The sequence below is a fragment of the Pleurodeles waltl genome, chromosome 3_1, assembly GCF_031143425.1.
Source record: "Pleurodeles waltl isolate 20211129_DDA chromosome 3_1, aPleWal1.hap1.20221129, whole genome shotgun sequence".
Classification (NCBI taxonomy): Eukaryota; Metazoa; Chordata; class Amphibia; order Caudata; family Salamandridae; genus Pleurodeles; species Pleurodeles waltl.
This window is the reverse complement of record NC_090440.1, coordinates 291,327,491-291,346,782: the sequence shown is the minus strand read 5'-3', so window position 1 is coordinate 291,346,782 and position 19,292 is coordinate 291,327,491. Positions and strand designations below refer to the sequence as shown.

The window sequence follows — 19,292 nt, the reverse complement described above, 5'->3', positions numbered from 1 at the left end:
TCACCATGATCTAGGACAAGGCTGAACTATTTGAATCAAAGCACTAATGTCTTCGACTCGATGCTGTGGAGGGAATGCCTTCTACTGCACTGTGTCCAGGAGAGCCCCAAAGAATGGCAACCACTGCGAGGGAACGAAGTAGGACTTCAATTTGTTGATTTAGAGCAGCAGCGATGTTAAGATGCTTTCTATACCAGAAAGTGGGCTATGACCGATTGCAGTAATCCCATCTTCAGGAGCCTGAGGTGCACTGGTGTAGGAGCAGGTGTATGCTACGGAATCAGTATCAGTACCAGATCCGAAACAGGGCCATTGAGGTGAGTTGGCACCAGAGTAGGTTCCACCAGTGGAACCCCAACTGGAGGCCTCTGAATATTTAAGGCAAGTAGGCATACTAGGGAGAAACTGCTACAGAGCAAGCAGAGAGACCATAAACAGCCAGTAAAGAGCCAAAGATCTATCAGGTGGTATCGTTGAAGGCTTCCACTTGATGTAGCATTGCCGCTGTACAGGGAATGTGGGGTGCATCCAGATCAATTGGGGGGATTGATTCCATGCCTGATGACCCCGTAGGAGAACTGACTAGTATCATGACTCCCTTCCACCTTCTCATTGGACACGTTATAGGAGGACAGGGATGCATCCCGCTTTTCTTTTTTGTTTTTTCTTTGATTTTGACATTGGCTTAATGGAAGACTTTCACTGTGAGGTGGACTTTCGTGAGACCTGCCCCGGAAGTAGGACTAGGTGTGTGCTTACAGACTGTACCAGGACCTGCACAAAGGCTTTAACTTCTTCTACAGCTCAACAATATCAGCTTTGTCTTTCCGTCCCAGTCCGCTTTAGGATGTGTAAGTGCACATGACTTTGAATCATGACACAAACCCAGATATCGTAGGAGCATCTCATGCCGGTATGTAACCAGCAACTTTTCCCTACAGTCATTGCATGACTTAAAGCCTGTCATTTAGGAGGGAACATTGTGCCACAGCACACTGTTTTTATACTTTTTTAAATCGTGGAAGGCCCGATGAAAGTAGGAGCAGAGCTCATGATGCACTCCTGAATGGGCAGGAAGAAAAGAGCGGATGTTTGAGCAGGGCTGACACTAATATGTGGGCACTACCTTGTGGCGCGCAGGACATTACTGAGAGGTTTCCGGATCCAGTCTGACGACTGGAGGATAATCTGAAGATGAGGAATCTGCAGTAAGAAGTATGCAACAAAAGAGTACATATTCACGGACTTTCTTAAAGCAAAAACGGCAGTGGTACACTATGAATCTTTTAAGCATTGAGATAAACTGTTGTGGTAATCAATACACGTTAAGACACAACTGTTTTTCTATTCTAACACATCAATGGTTAATATATCACACAATCACAGTACTCACATCTTTTCCAAGCACACTTTAGTGTTCATATGTTAGTCACTCAAATCAATGCTATGTGCCTTTCACTACTGTGTACTCATCTCTGGTCTACACCTATACTCTGTACACTCTTGGCACAAGGTGAATTTTATACATTTATAAATTCTCAAAATGGGGACTTTGTTGTACTTCTAATCTTAAAGACGACCAACGCAGTAACGGGTAAGTGCTAGGATGTTTTTCTAGAAAAGCGTTAAAGCATAGGGCCCTTCAAAGGGCAATAAAAAGGATCTGCACCTTCAACAATATTGATGTATATGGGAAGAACAATCACACAATGCAGCACTTCATTATAGCCTTCTCAGTTTATTTATTAACGTGATTGTTGAGACCTTGAAATGTAGTCTGGTTTCTTTCCAACTTTATGACACTTCTTGCTGTTTTTCAGGTTTATTCAACACCTTTCTCTTTAATTTTGCTATTCTCTTAAGTTGTTTTCCCACACATATTCCTTTGTTAGGATTCACTTTTCTGCTAGGAAAATATAATTTTTCAACATGATTAGTAGGTGTAATGTTTTGTGTTCACTTCAATAATTTCTTTCCACAAATCTTTCTTTGTTTTGTTGTATCTGATCCTGGTTCTCACGATAAGCTGATGCCACATGGCTCTATAATTTCAACTATTCAGGCCCATAGTCTGCACCACCATGTACCACTTTAGCCACTCTATTCTACTTGCCTGGAAGTTGGGTAGTGATTGTACATGCCTCCACGTATCTAGCTAGAGAAGGGTTCATGTCCACATACCCCTAAAAAAATGTTGAGTGGACAAATATCCCCAAGCCTTCATTTGGCCTCTAGAGGGGCAGTTTTCAATCAACACCGACAATGATCTCCTCAAAACTGAGAAAATGTCCTTGAGAGAGTGGAAAATACACTAAAATGGGCGTCTTTAATTCTAGGGAAGGGGGAGGGGGATAGGTAACAACCATACCCCTGCTTCAGTGTCATTCATGAGGTCATCAGCGATGTTTGCCTTGAAATCTGTCCATGAAGTCAAATAGCAAGTCATCTGTGACGTCCGTAGAAGAACAACTGTGTGGTTGGTTAGCTAGCTAAAGGGTGAAAGGAGGGAGACCAAGCGAGAGTGACCCACATTTCACCAGTTAAGTTAGGCAATGCAGTCTTCTCTTCTCAATAGTTGTTCTCTAGGACTCAGGAGCACATGCCATAAGTAGCAGAAGCAGTTACTAAACACCATACTGCAACAGACAATTATTGAATGTCTTATCGTCACAAGGGTGCAATTCTACAAGCCACTACTACTTCAGCAGTACGTGAGTTAATGAGTCTCTCTCTGGCCACAGGGGTGGGTTGGTCCCTTGTAGGCTAAGGGAATGTAAATATGGTATGATGTTGACGGGTGAGGCAGTAGAATACTCAGCTTTCAAGTGCAGTTGTGCTTCACTCTGTGTTGTGTATGAAGGAGCGCTTTTCAAAGTGGGTGAATTTAGTGTTTTTTGATTTGGAATTATGCACAGTGCCTCGAAACCATTTCCACTGCTAGCCTCTTCAAAACTACAGTTACTGAATCTCATTGTTGCTGCAGGTTACCCCTTTTAGTATAGGCTCAAATTTTCATGAGCACTTGCACGACTTCTCTCTCGGAGTTCACAAATTCTGTGATCCAAAAGAGACATTTATTTTATAACCTAAATCTTTAATTTACCCCCTCTACACTATCCTCTGATACACGCTGGTGTCACAGCTTGACTACTACGGGCCTCATTTACTAACATCTGGTGCAATGCAACAAGACAACTTGCTGTGTCAAACGGAAAGAGCAGGAATGTGACATTTCTTCTATGTACCTCTATCAGGAAGGCATACAATTTTGACGCATTCCCAGGTTTACTACTCTTAGTAAATCTGGACATACAGCAAAAAGCATGGGTAGAGAACTCCCACTATCCACCCATGTAACCCCTTCTTGGCGCAGGTTAAGCAAGGCAGCGACTTGCACTGCCTTGCATTTCTCTGGATTTACCAAGCCACGCAGAGGCCAAGGAAGGTGGCTTTGCTTGGGTTGGTAAATCTGACTTAAGGACTGCATTGCTCTTGCATCACCTTGCGTGACACAAGAGCAATGCAGTCCTTCAGTAAATATGGCCCCAGGTGTCTATTATAACTTTTACACACATTAACATATCTAAAAGGGCAGATCTTTAAAAATGACTAGTCGCCTCCCACCAACCAGATGTCTAGTGTGAGATTGTCATTTTGGATGAAGAACTTTGAATCCAGTTAATGGATATATTTTGAGATTAAGTGTTTGAATGAACCAACCAAAAATCAAATAAATTAGTATTTTGCCATGTGTATTTGTGTGCCAAATACAATGCACACACCAGTACTTATGTTCTGAGGGGCAAACAATACTTACGAAAAACAATTTTTTTTTGTCCTGCTTTTAAAATATATCTCCAAACAGGCCTACACATCGAAAGCTGCTCAAGGCATTTCTAGGAGTGACAAGCGTCAGGCCAGAGGGTATAGTTTTGTGTTTTATTCAGTGCCTGCAACGCAAGCCCACAGGCCATGGATTGTATGTACTGCTGGCATGAATACCTAGCACAGGACATTGTTACAGGCCATACAACTCTGGGTGCTATCCCCATAGGTTTAAACAGTCCATTACAAAACAGTAACAGTTCACAAGCAAATCTTTAGTTTAAAGGAGTTCTGGTTTACTACTCTGAGCACATACCTGAAAAACATTAATAATATTAGCTGGAAAATGTGTGGGCTTACGAGACATCGCAAAGAGGCTATGGAAGTTATCATTGCTAACTAAGGGTAACTGGACTTAATGTATTTCTATGCTTAGGATCACAACCATAACGTCTCTAACTACTGTTCTTTTCAATAAATTTTTATAATAGAGTTGTACTGTCCCTTATCAAAAAATAAGATGGAGAAAGGGTGCGCATTAGTGTGCGTGTGTGACTAGGCACCTTTCAAACGCTCACTGCCACACTTTCAAATATGAACAGGAAGAAGCATGCATTTGGTAGGCTTTAGTGTGTTGTGGTCAAAGTGGCAACTAAAACTGCCCAATTTCAGTTGCTCTAATTTTTAGAAACTACCATAATATTCTTTAATTTTTATTTGGCCACTGAACTCAAACACAATTTACAATGTCAATTCAAATGTACAGTATTCACAGATCTTAAACATAAAACAAGGATTCATTGTACAAACACTTAGATTTGTAGAAATTAGTTAGAAACCAACCTGGGTCCATATGGTGCAGAGTAAGTATCACCAAAGAAGTAGCTATAAACATAATCATCTAGATCTTCAAATGTTCCAACACTGGACCTCTGGTACTCTTTAATATCCCCGAGATACTGTTCCAAATCATTTACAAAATCGGTAAACAGCATCCGATCATGTATGAACAGCCCATCACTGAAAAACCGTTTGATAAATTTCTCGAGCTCTTTCCAGTGATGGAAGTCAGCTACTTCCTGCTGCAGATAACTTTGCACTAAATATGTAAATTCATCTACTTTAATCGGATCAAGAACCTTGTTGAAAAAACTAAAGGACTCCTGATGTGCGCATTCAAGAACACCAGAGCAGCCCTGCGGATTTAGGTGTGGACTTTTCTCATGTTCCTGATTATGGCTGCTTTTCGTATAATGTTCATGTCTTGAACTTTTTGACTGAGTTTTCGTTTTCTCTGTACTTTCATCTGCAAATCTGGAATCATCTGCATTATAGTAGTCTTGAAAATCCTTAAATTTCGATTTTGCATTAGCAGTCTCTTCTTTATGAGAGCCATCCTTTCTTTTTTTCTTGTGTCCATCAAACATAACTTTGGTAGAGTCCTTAAAGTGCCTGAAAGTAGATTTTACTGAATCTGAAAATCTCTTCAGTTTCTCTTTAACCGCTTGTTTAGCTTGTTTAATCTTTTCTTTGTGGTGCCTCACAAATTCCTTTGTGGAATTCTTCATAGCATCAAAGGTATCCTTAACAGAACCAAAAAAGGAATGTTTGGACTTCTTTTCGGTCTTGGCGTTTTCTTTTCTTTCATTGTGCTCTCTAGCTTCAATGTACAACCTTTCCCATAAATCAGAACGCTGTTGCTCAAAGGTGAGCTTCTTTTCAAGTTCCTTTACTCTTTTTTGCATAGTTTGCATCTCTTGGTCTTCTTTCAATGAGTTTTCATAGTCTTTGTTCCAGAAAGACTGCATATAACTATATTCATTAAGTTCATCTTTCAGAGCTTGTATGTTTAATCTTTCTTTGTCTAACTCACTTTTTAACAACTGTGTCTCTGTGAGCAGGGTCTCCTTCTGTCTCAGAACTGTTTGACCAAATCGTTTTTCTCCTTCTAGTTGTTCTTTCAGCTTCTGATTTTCTGTAAGAATTGATTCAACATTTGTATCTTCATTCTCCAAGGTTATCACTGGTTTTAGCAGTTTCTTTGAGTTTAAAACATTTTCTTCATTCTCTGGAGATTGCCTGAAGTCCAGATTATTGGCAGCTTGGTTTTTCTTAAGGTCTATAAAAGATAACGTCTCAGGTTCGTGTACTTCCAAAGAGGTTACATGTTTCTCATTCTCTACCTAAAAAACAAAGAATAAAACAGGCAAACTTTAAGATTTAACCCACAAAACTGCAAACAGATAATTCAATGTACAGGGAGTTCATTGGCATAATTTGTATGTTAATGGACATGGAGGCCCCACTTCGTGCCCACCCAGTATTCACCCTTTTTTCCAGTTTTTTAGCTATTGCCCTGTATTTCCTCTTCACCCCACACTTAACAAATATCATATTTTTGTAAAAACAATTCACTATGCATGTTAAATTATGTCATTCAACTCTCTTCATAGTTTTTCCCACCCATTTCCCCCCTTTGCAGCGATTTTGCCACAGTATTTTATTTCTAAAATCCCTTCAAATCAAAGCATCTTTATTAGCATGTTATCTTCTCTACCCCCTCTTTATTGAAACAAACACCATCATACTACTGAGCAGTGGTCTATTATTCTTTACATTTTATAGAAAGGAATCAATGGATGGAGCCCTAGGACTATTCTGTTTTGTAGTTTGTTATTCATCTCTCCCATTCTCCCCTCTTCTTCTTTAACTTCCTTTACTTAAATGGTTCTGTCCTCAACTATCATGTGTTTCTTTCTCATCTCGTGCAGTCAATTTTTGATACAGCTCCCTCCATTTCATTAACTCATCAGGCACTACATAATCTGTGTGTACCAGATACATTCTCAGTTCTTTAACCAGCAGCCATTCGAATATGTCTCACTTCGATTTCTAATCTGAAAGACCGATGTTTTGTAAGCAGTGTATTACTATATATTCTTTAGACAACAGTTGGGAATGTTCAACTATCATGTACCACATTTTTCAGCTATGAGTGTAATCCTAGTAAACAGTGTTGTCCTATTGTCGTTTGCAAATGTTATAATTCTTTTCCATTAAGTAGTCACCAATTTACATGGTCATATCATATGTAAAAAAAACTGTACGTACTGCTGTGCTTATGGGACCCTCATCCATCTAGTCAGATAAATCTTGGCTACAACTCTGGAGGGTTATCGATGCTGTATGTATGAATTTGAATTGAGTATCAAAATCTAGCACTGATTGTCACCCGTTTGACCATTCTGTGTCTGTAAATTTTATTCCTAAACCTTATTTCCATTTACCTTTTACTCCTAACACTTAACAGATCCTTACATAGACCTGCGTCCAGTAATGTTATGGCTCTCCCCCTTTTCTTAATCTTATCTACTCTTCATATGCTGGTTTCTTGTGACCTATCTGGTAATCATTTCCAGTTACTGCTGTGCAGCACTCCCCTACCAGGCAAATAACAGGAATTGTCTGAACTAACACCAAACCACTCTTGGTTTAAGAATGTATCACCATTGAAGGGAGTCACCCATCTGGATGCAACCACCCTCATCTAGTTTGCCACATTTACATTTTAACTTAATGACACAAACCATGGCAGGCCCAATATCATGTGGCGACTGTTAACAACAAACAACCATTTTCACCAGTTTGTCCGACACTTGTGGCACTAAATACACTAGTTGTGGGATTTCAGGTTCCTTTTAATGTGGAGAAAGAAACATCCTATTTAAACGGATCTGTGCATGGCTTCTGGCTAATAAAAAAGTGTTCCATATTATGTTGGTTGCCAAGCTATTGCGGCATACACTGAATGTGAGACACCTAGCGGAGTGAGCCCCTCTTGCTCACAGAGCAGTTTAAGAGTTGTCAGTTTTATTCAGTTTGGATCTAGGCCATATTAAGGTAGTCAGCATGCTGGCCAGTTCTTTAAAAACTGAACTATATTGCAGTTGCATTGTTCCCCGGAATACATATGGTGCATGGTGAGGGCATGAGTTATAGTTGCTTGAAAGAACTCCAACTATAACCGCTGAATGTCTATGGTTTTGCATGAGTAAATTCAAAACCTATTTATAACGCCACTGTAACCTTTGTTTTTTTCCAGTTAATTTCTAAGTTTTTTTTTTTTTTTTTAACGTAAAGTAATTTTAATTCCGATACGTTAATCCAACCACCACCTGCGTCGGTTGGCCGCAGAGCCTGGCCTGCGCCCGGGCCCTATAGCCGCCTAACCCTGAGCTGTGCACAGCAGGGGTTTGCCACAGGGTCTGTCCTTTGGCCAGACCCTGTCAACCCAACCCCGCACAGCCCCTCCTCCCCAGCCTGATCTCAGCCCCGGGGACTCCTTTCCCCGAGGCCCAGCCAAAATATATATTTTTTCCAGGAAGGGGGGGGCCGCACGGAAGTGGAAGAGGGCTGCGAAGCCCCAATCCCCAGTCCGATCTCGGCCCTGGGGACCCCACCCCGAGGCCCGGTCTATAAAATCTTTTTTTGTGGGAGGGGGGTCGCATGGCCTCCCCCTCCCGAGGCCAATCTCAGCCCCAGGGACTCCATCACCCAGAGTCCACCCTAAATATTAATTCTTTTCCTGGGGCATGGGTGCCGCGCAGCCCTCCCACCCCAGGCTGATCTTGTGGCCCTGGGGACCCCATGCCTCGCCCTATACATTTATTTTAAAAACAAATTTGGAAGGGGGACCACGTGAATCCATTCACAGGATTCTTCTGCTAGTGCTGCATGGACCTTTCAAGTCAATTTTAAATGTGGTTGTTTTATTTATTTTTAGTCACTTCTGTACAGCGCTCATACATTCACCACTTACAAAGAAATAGTCTGTTCTGCTATTAGAGTAATGCTGTGAGTAGTAAAATGAGACTCTGCAATCTTCCCTGTGCAGTTCCCTCAAGAAATCCTTGTTTACGTGATCTGTAAAAAACAACTAACTGCATTGTTATTTTATATTATGGGCCAAGTTGGGGGTGGGGGAGGAGCGTTTGAGTGGGGTGGGGGGGGGGGGGGTTTGAGGGGTTGTGGAGAGTTTGCCTGTCCCTCAATCCTGTCCTGAGATCACACAGTCTCCAGCCCATATCATGGGTGTCCCCACCACAGAGTCGCATATTTACCATCCATCCTCTTCTGCAAAGAAACGGACTTCCCTGCAGGCTGCTCTCAGTCCATGGTACATGTGGACTGAGGGCCTGCTCCTCCAATCTGGGTTTAGCATGTGTGGGGAGAGGGGAGCAGAACTTCAGTTAGCATCAACTTCACACCTTTTAACAGTTGGATAAATAAATACTAGGTATTTTTAGCCCGTAACGGCAGACACATTGCCAATGACCAAATATTTTCTGTTGGCTGTCCTCCCATAAAGGTGGGGCTAAGTCTGGAACCACATTGCTGCTGTGGCCTGTGTGAAAGATTAAGAGCTAGTCTTCCCTGTGGGGAAAGGAGATGAGCAGGTTACCTCGAAGACCTGAACATAGCCCAGCTGACTGAAGACCTGTGTGAGGTACCAGAGCAAAACAGGAGCCAGGAGATCCCTGACAACCAGCTTGGGACAACAAGCAGGAGAAAGACCAAGATCCCTCACCATCAGATCTACACTGCATTTTCAAGATTACTGCAGTCAGGGTGCATCATAACCCCCTTTGTATCCTTAGGGTACCCATATCTGCCTCAGAAAGACCCAGATGTTTCCTACTTTCACAACAACGGTAAAGGGTTTTATTTAGTTGATTGTATTCCTAATTCTGGAATTGTTCATACCATCTCATGGCTGCAACAGTTCAGATGATAGTGATATTTGAAGTTGTCGTTGATCGCTAATTCTGAAGCCCGTTTCACTGGCGAAGTTTTGACATATAGTGAACCACACAAGTCCAGTGGATACCCCAGCGCTATCCACTATAGCTTACAACTGGTAGTTTCCAAGATACCTATGCTTAATGTTTAGTAGCCTCAGAGTGAACACCATGCTGGGTGCTCATTCAATACAGCACTTGCCCCGTCACTCAAAGTAGTGGGTAAATCTAGGCCTGTAGGTGGTATCAAACTGGACTATGTCCCAAATAGACACCAACTATGAGCTCTCTGTAGCCGATCTAAAATGTGACTCTCAAATTTCTAAAAACTCAATGTACCTAACTTCTGGGGTGGTCACTGTTTTGATAGTGGTAACGAACATTTAGGGACAATTTATACTGGAAACTCAGCCACTGGAGCTTCCACCCACCAAGTCGTTCAGTGTTGCACCCATGGCCGGAGCTACAGGTTGAGGAATCCATCATTTGAAAATAAATCAATCTGGTCCCTTATGTAGGAGGCTGGCTCAGTTTATGGTGTAAACTTATGGTGTGGTACCCTATACTGAGCCCAGGCAACCCTTAGTGGTAATGTGTAAGTCCAGATAGCAAAAGCTCTCTAGGGGGTAACGGAGGCAAGCAGCTTAAGCTTATCAAGGCAGAGTGGTAGCACTTGCAATACCACAGTAGTCAGACAGTAATTCCCACACAAGAAGGAACTTTGCAAAAACAAAGGATTCTTTACTACAGCACTAACTACTAGACTAGCATTGGTATAGCTCCCTTTGGAGATATCTACACACAATATATACATCGAAGAACCAGCAGAAATAGCATAAAAGAAACAGGGTCCTATTTGGGGGTGGGGGGGCAAACGATATACTAAGTAAGTGGAATGCAAAATAGTGAACCCAACAAAGGTAAGTGTGGTAGTTAGCAAGGGGCTGAGCAAGAACGAAAACACCAGAGGTAAGTACAGCAAGTGTCCCTAGCGACTGGTTCCAGAGTGGTTACCTATCCGGTCGTCCCATAAACTAACACAGAGAAGTCACGATTGGAATTTGTGAATTTCAGGACCCCTCCCAGTGGACCCTGAGGAAACCCAAAGACAGAAGGGCGGTTGTAAAGTGTCCCCACCCAAGAATACCCAGGAGACAGGAGACCTGGATGCATAGGGGTGAAAAGATGTCAGAAACCCTTGCTCAAGTCAATGGAGGCCTTGGTTGTCCAGCTGCTGTCGCAACCAGTGGCCCAGGCCGATAGAATCCAAGGACTGATTCCGGACATAGAAGACCTGAAAAAGAAGGGGACAGAGTCAAGCGCCCTCGGAGGTGCCCAGGTGGTGAAGGTGGCAATGCCCACCCTCCTAGAGATGAAGTTCCTGTAGGTTGGTGAAAGAAGAAGTTCAGCTGTGGGGTCCAGGAGCTGCAGAAGATACCAGGAGTTGCCTATGAGCGGTCCCATGTTGGTTGCCAGACTGCAGGAGGGTCAGTTCCCAGCAAGGCCAACAGCAACCACTGGCAAATGCAAGCAGGAGCGGAAGATGGTTTGCAAGTTTCTGGGGGCCAGCAAGGTCCAGGAGACTCTACCCACGTTGGGGAGTCAGGGTTGGCCCTCGGCACACAGGGAGGCCAGCAGAAGTAATCGGAGCCCCCATGAGTAACCTATAGGCAATGGACACAGGGAGCCACAAGGAGGCATCAGCAGCACAACAAAACAGAAGTCCCACGTTGCAGGAGCTGCAGAACAAAGGTTCATCTTCGAGTTGCAGAATGCTGGAAGCAGGGGCTTCTTTGTGCTCGAAGATCTTTTGGAGGAAGAGCTAACAAGCCTTGGCAAGAACAACAGATGCGGTGCACAGGGGTGCTGTTCCAGTGGCTGCAGCAGGGGTCCACAGTCTCCCAAGTGGATAGACTCCCAAGTGGATCAGAAGACAGGAGGAAGCCGAAGAGGACCACAGAACCACCACCTGTGAGCAGAGGCTTCATGTTGTCTGTGGGATAGCAGAGTCCACCAGCCAGTTGTCCTTGCCTTGAAGTGCCTGCAGATGCAAGGTGGGAGGGGGGGGTGGAGTGACTCCTTCACTCCAAGGGAGATTCCTTCATGCTTCCAGGGGCAAACAGAGTCCTTGTGACCCTGGAGGATGCACAGCCTTGGACGTAGCAGAATGTTTGCAGGATCCAGAGAAACAATCTTGCAATGGGAGTCTTCCCAAAAGGAGCAGACTTGTATTGGGTCCAAAGCAAACCAGCAGCGTTTCCAGAGGCCAGCAGAAGATGTCTTGCAGAGAGTTCCTTGTAGAGACTTGTTCGATGAATCAGAGGACCCACCCACAGGAAAGCCTGTAAGTAACCCTAAAAGGGAGTTGGTCACTCTCTGTAGTGACCCACCTATTAGGGGCTTCCATGGGTGCACCAGTGTCCCAATTGTGGGGCAAGAAAGTTACCTAACAACCAAATTTAGAGGAGAGAGCACAGCCACTGGGATCCTGGTTAGCAAGATCCCAGTGAACTACAGTCTAAACATACTGACATCAGCCAAAAAGTGTGGAACTAGGCTAGCAAGATAGTACTTTTTTACAGCTTATATAACACATAAAAACTCAAAGGGCAATTTAACACTGATTAGTGAGTCATCCCTTGACTACCATGAGAGCTGTAATGCCATTGCAATGGCAAAGTGTGCGCTATACTAATTACAACAAAGCAAAGTTATTAATTTGCACGTCTTTATTAGGTACTGGTTCAGTTAATCGCACAGTGCTTACAAATACAAGAGTAGACCTGACAAGTGCCTATGCCTTCTGAGTTCACACCAGCACACCCTCATAGCCCAAAGTACAATAAAAATGTGTTGGGAGTATGCAAAGGTAAAAGTGGGTGGAGAAGGAGGGGGTTCTTGAGGAATTGTCAGTAAAACAGGGAAGGGGGGCAGTGAGAGAGAAAAGGGGGGGGTCAGTGAGACTGGGAAAAGGGTGGGTGGGGGCCAGTGAGACACAGAAAGGGGTGGGTGTGTGGTGTGAGCCAGCGAGACACAGAAAGGGGTGGGTGGGTGCGGTCCAGCGAGAAACAGAAAGGGGTAGGTGACTGGGGACCAGCCAGACAGGGAAAGGGGTGGGTGGCAGCCAGACAGGGAAAAGGGTGGGTGGGTGGAAAGGGTGCCAGCCAGGGAAAGGGGTTGCCAGATAGGGAAAGAGGTGGGTGGGTGTAGACCAACCAGACATGGAAAGCTGGAGGCCAGCCAGACAAGGAAACGGGTGGGTGGGGGGGTTTAAAGTTGGGGGAGGCCAGCCTGACAGGGAAAGGGGTGGGTGGGTGGAGGCCAGTCAGGCAGGGAAAGGGGTGGATGGGTGGAGGCCAGCCAGACAAGGAAAGGGGTTGCCAGTCAGGGAAAGGGGTGAGTGGAGGCCAGCCAGACAGGGAAAGTTTAAGGCCAGTCAGACAGGGAAAGGGGTTGGTGGGTGGGTTAAGGCCAGTCAGACAGGGAAAGGGGTTGCCAGTCAGGGAAAGGGGTGGGTGGAGGCCAGCCAGACAGGGAAAGGGGTGGGTGGGCGAGTTAACGCTAGTCAGACAGGGAAAGGGGTGGGTGGGTTAAGTCAGACAGAGAAAGGGGTCGGTGGGTGGGTTAAGGAAAGTCAGACAGAGAAAGGGGTGGGTTGTTTTAAGGCAAGTCAGACAGAAAGGTTGGGTGGGTGGGATGAGGTAAGTCAGACCGAGAAGTGGGTGGGTGGGTGTTTTAAGGCAAGTCAGACCGAGAAAGGGGTGGGTGGGTGGCTTAAGGCAAGTCAGACCGAGAAAGGGGTGGGTGGGTTAAGGCAAGTCAGATAGAGAAAGGGGTTGGTGGGTGGGTTAAGGCAAGTCAGACAGAGAAAGGGGTGGGTGGGTGGGTTAAGGCAAGTCAGACAGAGAAAGGGGTGGGTGGGTGGGTTAAGGCAAGTCAGACAGAGAAAGGGGTGGGTTAAGGCAAGTCAGACAGAGAAAGGGGTGCGTTTAAGGAAAGTCAGGCAGAGAAAGGGGTGGGTGAGTGGGTAGGTTAAAGCCAGTCAGACAGGGAAAGGGGTGGGGCTAGCCAGACAGGGAAAAGGGTGTGAGGTGGGTGGGGGCCAGCCAGACATGGAAAGGGGTGTGGTGGTGGGTGGGGCCAGCCAGACAGGAAAAGGGGTGTGGAGGTGGGTGGGGGATAGTCAGACAGGTAAAAGGGTGTGGGTGGGTTGGGGCTACCCAGACAGGAAAAGGGGTATGGGGGTGGCTGGGAGCCAGCCAGACAGGAAAAAGGGTTTGGGACCCAGCCAGACAGGAAAAGGGGTGGGTGAGTGGGAGGCGCCAAGCCAGACAGGGACAGGGGTGGTTGGGTGGTGTGCCAGCCATACAGGGACAGGGGTTGGGTAGGGATGATTGGGTGTGGGCCAGCCAGAGAGGAAAAGGGGTGGGTAGGTGTGGTTGCCTACCAGACAGGGAAAGGGGTGGGTAGGGGTGGTTGCCTACCAAACAGGGACAGGAGATGGTGGGGGTCTACCAGACAGGGACAGGGGGTTTCTAGACAGACAGGAAAAGGGGTGGGTGGGTTCCAGCCAGACAGGAAAAGGGGTGGGTGGGTAGGGGTTGGGCCAGCCAGAGGGACATTGGCCAGCCAGACAAGGTTGGATAGAGGTGGTTGGGTGAGGTGTCAGCCAGACAGGGGCAGGTGGGGGTACAGGGACACATGGGGGGCAGGGGTGGGTGGGGGGTATCAGCGGCACAAGGAAGGGGGTGGGTGGGTGGAGGGATTACCAGTGTGACAGGGTAGGGGTGGGTGGAGGGGTGGCCGGCGACACAGGGAAGGGGATGGGGGGCAGGGACCATGAAAGGAGGTGGGGGGGGGGGCAGGGACGTTGGCAGCGACACATGAAATAGGGGGTGAGTGGGTGGTCAGCCACACAGGGAATGGGGTCCAACTATACAGGGAATGAGGGTGGGTCAGTGGGTGATTGGGGGGCCAGCACCATAGGACCCAGGGGAGGGGGCATTCTTTGACGACTCCCTGTGTCACAGTCATCACAAATAATCACAGATTTTCATGTATGTGATTCTGTAGAACTATGGCATTCTTTCACTTTATGTGTTAAAATAACCAAAATAGCCAGCAAAGCTTTTCTATGTGATCTCAACTCAACTGTAATTTTCCTAATGAATGATTGGTATGGGAAGATGATATTCGTACGTTTGTTTTAAAACAAACATATAAAAAGAACTTGTTGACATCTTATTTTTTTTTTTAGCATAACTTAATAGTTCTTTTAATCACCTTTAAAAAAAAAAATCCAGAATACCACCCATAGATGGAATTATTTAGGGTTAATTAAACATAATGAAGAATCCATGAAGAAGAACTAATGTAATACTACTTTCCTAAACTAGGAATTGGTTGAGAGTGTCCATTAGAACGGGAGAGCAGTGCCCACGCCATAGGCGCCCTTTATCAGAGGTGCATTTTCTGTATGAAGAAAAGGACTTCTTTTTGGGTTGCCTTTTCTTGGAGTGTCAAGTGGAAACCTACTCTTCAGATAAACTGTAAGACCCCAGCTAGCTCCAGGAAGGAGACCATGATTTAGACGCCTTCCTTTAAAAATAAAAAAGGAAAGTAAATACAAAAATATAAAAGGCTTAACATCCTTATTTCTGACAACTTTTGGGTGCATTAAGCAAGTATTTAATCTAAGTGGGATCCTTCTAATCAAACCTTAAATAGAGGCGAGGGGGCAGGTTTGGGAGGGTTTAATGGGGTGTACACAAGCATCTGTCTGTTAAACTTTAGACATCATAAACAATTCAATGACCTTGGTGGCGACGAGCTCCGAGGTGCAAAACATGTGAAAAACCAGCGATAATATCATCATAAAAACAATAAGCAGATCAAGACTCGTGTCTGTGATGCACGCAAATAAGGGTCACGTATCATATTAACAGGTGCTGCCTTGATGAACTTAAGACATTATTTCAAGAGGCAATGCTGTAGCAGGGCCACCTAGCTTTAATTGAAACCTTCGGTGAATAATATTTTGGATCCAATCTGGAACTTTAAGAAAATTAAAAAATAAGTAACCTTCAGGAAGAATTATGCATTAGATTACTATTACGGAGAATCAGTGCCACTGATTAAAGAAAACTTTAATGGGTGCTCATGAGCCATAGTGTTCAACAGAAAAGAAAATGTGTCACCAGAAGTGGACTGAGGACATGAAAAGCTATGGAATACTGCAAAAACATATCTGTTCTAGAGTTCCAATATATAGTTTTAGTTTCAACAAAGAAACTGACTACATCGAAAATTATTCAGTATTTAAAGTTTTTAAGCCTGGTGACAGGTTAAGTTAGAAACGTGTTTTTTGTCTAACTATTAAACATGAAAAGAAACGTCTCCATTAGTTATAAATCACCTTTGTGCACTTTGATTTTTTTTTTATTACACCCTGTTTTAATAATTAAACATGTCATAGTTTTGAAAAAGTTAATAAACTACAAAATCAGATAGCAGGCATCCATTTTTGTTGAATCAATGTACTTCCTTTGTTGGAATATTGCCTTTAGTATTATAAAACAAAATAACTTGTGGAATATCAGCAGCACAACGATCGTCTTAAAATACGGAGAGTGTAAGTGACTGCACCACTTACTTTCAGATCTCCGGAGGATTCTTGTTCTTTTTGACACTGATAGAGGTCGTCCTTCATATCATTTAATTCCTCTTCAAGGACCTTTTCAACATACTTCTGATGTTCTCGTATTTGGATGGTTCCTATGAAGTAAAAAGGATCTTAAGTACTTTACACATCCTAAAACCGTAGGGTACAGTCAATTTAAAAATAATAAGAACATCACAGCTTTGTGAATCGTTACTATCAATAAAGCAGCTGTATATATGGTTCCTTTCACAAACAAAGTGACAAAATGTAAATAAAAAGCTTAACTGTGCTATGTATGGGCGAAGAACTGATGAAATAGAATACAGATCAATTTCATCAGTGGTCAAATATATGGGTAATATAACAAATGAATGCTTACATACGATAGATGCCATAGCACTCTGTACTGGAGTAAAAATAACCACTAAACTATGTTTGGGGGGGTCTGCAGCAAAATGGGTAAAAGTTCTAATGTATCACATACCGACTGTGCCGAAGCCTGCTCCTGCCAGAGTCTTTAAAAAATATATGTCTATTTTCCAGCACTGTTCCCTGCTCCCTGAAGGAATGCTGGGTAATTCAACTTCTGAAAACAACTAATCTGGATGCCAACACTTTAACTCATTTTCGCTCTATTGCCATTTTGCTTTTCTAGCTAAGCTAACAGGAAAAAAGTAGTGAAATCGCTCCAACAGAATTTGGACAAAACCCACTGCCTTTCTGCATTCCATCCATATCTATTCCCAGAAACAGCACTTACATCAGGACATTGCACAAAGGCCAAACTCACAAATACCAAACCGGTTATTTCCTCAATTGTGGCGAGGATCCATAAAAGATGTATCAGAGAGCAGGACCAACGGATGTGTGTCAAAGACTCATCTTCCTGACATCCTCTCCAGCAACCCGCACCACCCGATGACTCATCCGAGCTAACCTTGTCGGGGGGTGTAGTGCCACCTTTAAATTATTTTTTTGCATAGCTGACCTACTGCCTGCTTGAGTGGCAAATTTGTTCATGTAGATGAGACTATCATCGCATTGCTTCTCATAGGGCCATATGTACGAACACATTTTCCCATAGACACAGAATGGGTAAAACCCTTTACTACATCTGGCCCATAGAGATATTTGGAGTTCCCTTCCCCATCAGCGTTGGGATTCATGTCCAGAACTGAGCAAATTGTAAAATAGAAAAAGTAGCATGCTGATCTTCCATAAAGGTCAGTAAGTATCTCTCGAATGGTGATATGCGGTCATAGAGCTAATGGTTTTGCTACATACATATGTAGCGCTCTGATTCGGGAACAGGGCCGGCCTTAGTGCTGGGGGCACCCTGTGCGACAATGCTTGTTGGTGTTCCCCAATGACCACCTTCGCCACGGATTCCCTCACTACCACCCTTTAACAGTGCCCCTCAAGTCTCCATAACTAATCTGTCTCAGATGCATTTGATTAGTTTTGTAGTGCCACCCGTTCCAGTGTAGGGTGTCAGAACACTTTATATCGCACTTACATAGAGACAATCAATCATAAGTGCGTAAATTAGTGTATACGAAATGTTACAAAAGACAAAGCACTAAAAGATCACGTCATTCATCCTGGTGGGCAGTATAGTTTGAGTGCTTGGTCTGTAAAAGCAGAAACTCAGAATTTAAAATGTAACCCCATGTTTGGAGGTTCTCTTTAACACTAAGAATTAATTTATACACAAATGAACCCTTTTTGCATTATTAGGATAATGAAAGGCTGAGGAAAAGATAATAACAGTTTAATTTATACCTTATAGAATGCATGCAGTTCTTTGATGACAGTTGGTAGCTTACTATTCTATATTAGGATTTCAGCTTATAAACTGTAAGTAACAAAATGAATTCTCTGGCAAAAGCAGTAACCCAATGACCTATCTGCATACATGCACTTTGTGCTCTGCATGGTACATCTTCTTTGCAGGAGGCATTTTAACCACCTTGCTACCTTAATACTTCCACTAATGAAAACTCCAAACTCTCTTCAGGCAGAACATTAAACACCAGCGTTATCTTGACATTGTTATTGTTGCCTGAAACTTGATGGAGGTAAGGAATGCTGCAGCAGGAGCTTTTAAAATTATAATATACTTGCAAACACGGCGCCCCTCCCAAAGTCAGCACCCGGTGCGCCCTAGAGCCGGCCGGGTTCTGGAAAAATCAACCCCGACTTTCACATGTTCAAACGTGTTAACACCATCATGATCAAACATCTCTCTCGGGGCTTTGCAGCCTTACTCTACCCATTATTGGTAATTAAGTCTAATCAGGCTGGGTGTAAACTTGGTATTCCCCCAGACTGGTGTAAAGGGCAAAGCAAAGACAGTTAGTCTCTTTTTTTAACCGGGTGACAGACCCAATCCTGTAGGACAATCCTCTTGGGGAAAAAAAAACATGCAGGTGGGTTGCAGCAGGGTAGTTGGACGACTCGGGGACCCCAGGCCTCCCTGTTATGGCCGTATAGAACATTGGTGTTGAGCCATTTTCTGCTTCCTACCCTTCTAGATAAAGGAGCAGAATGACTGGTGCGCACGTATATATAAGCTCTAGGAATGTGAAGGTGCACATTTGGAATATGTAAAGGATCTTTGTAAGAATGCAAAACTCAAGGGCAGTAATACTTCGTTAGAGGGATAGTGTCTTATGTTTCTAGCTACTAAGTACAGACTTCACTATCCTTCGTAATTGCTGTATGTTCACCTCTCATTTTCCTTGGAGTATTCGCTAAAGTGAGGCCCAGATATGAGATAGTTGAGAATGCCCATTTAAACAGGGTTATGCTCCGCAGCACTCCGATGCATCCTTTAGGGGCTGACCCAGTGCGAATTTCGGATTTACTAACATTGAGGTTAAACCCAGGTATCTGCTGGTAGGGCTTAAATTTAGCCATAATATGTGGGAGACAATTTACTGGGTCCATCACTGAGAGCAGAATGTTGTTGGCAAACATTTCCAGGTTGTATGTCTCGGTGCCAAATT

General features: G+C 44.0%; 1 protein-coding gene across 4 annotated transcripts in view; it reads right to left on the bottom strand.

The window, feature by feature from the left end:
• Positions 1 to 19,292, bottom strand: part of CCPG1 (cell cycle progression 1) — a 135,031-nt gene that overhangs the window by 7,462 nt on the left and 108,277 nt on the right. For all 4 annotated transcript variants that reach the window (XM_069222433.1, XM_069222431.1, XM_069222434.1 and 1 more), the window contains 2 exons: positions 16,276 to 16,397; positions 4,669 to 6,008 (listed from right to left, as the gene is read on the bottom strand). In XM_069222433.1, coding sequence (XP_069078534.1) covers positions 4,669 to 6,008; positions 16,276 to 16,397 — 1,462 coding nt within the window. The remainder of the gene's footprint in view (positions 1 to 4,668; positions 6,009 to 16,275; positions 16,398 to 19,292) is intronic.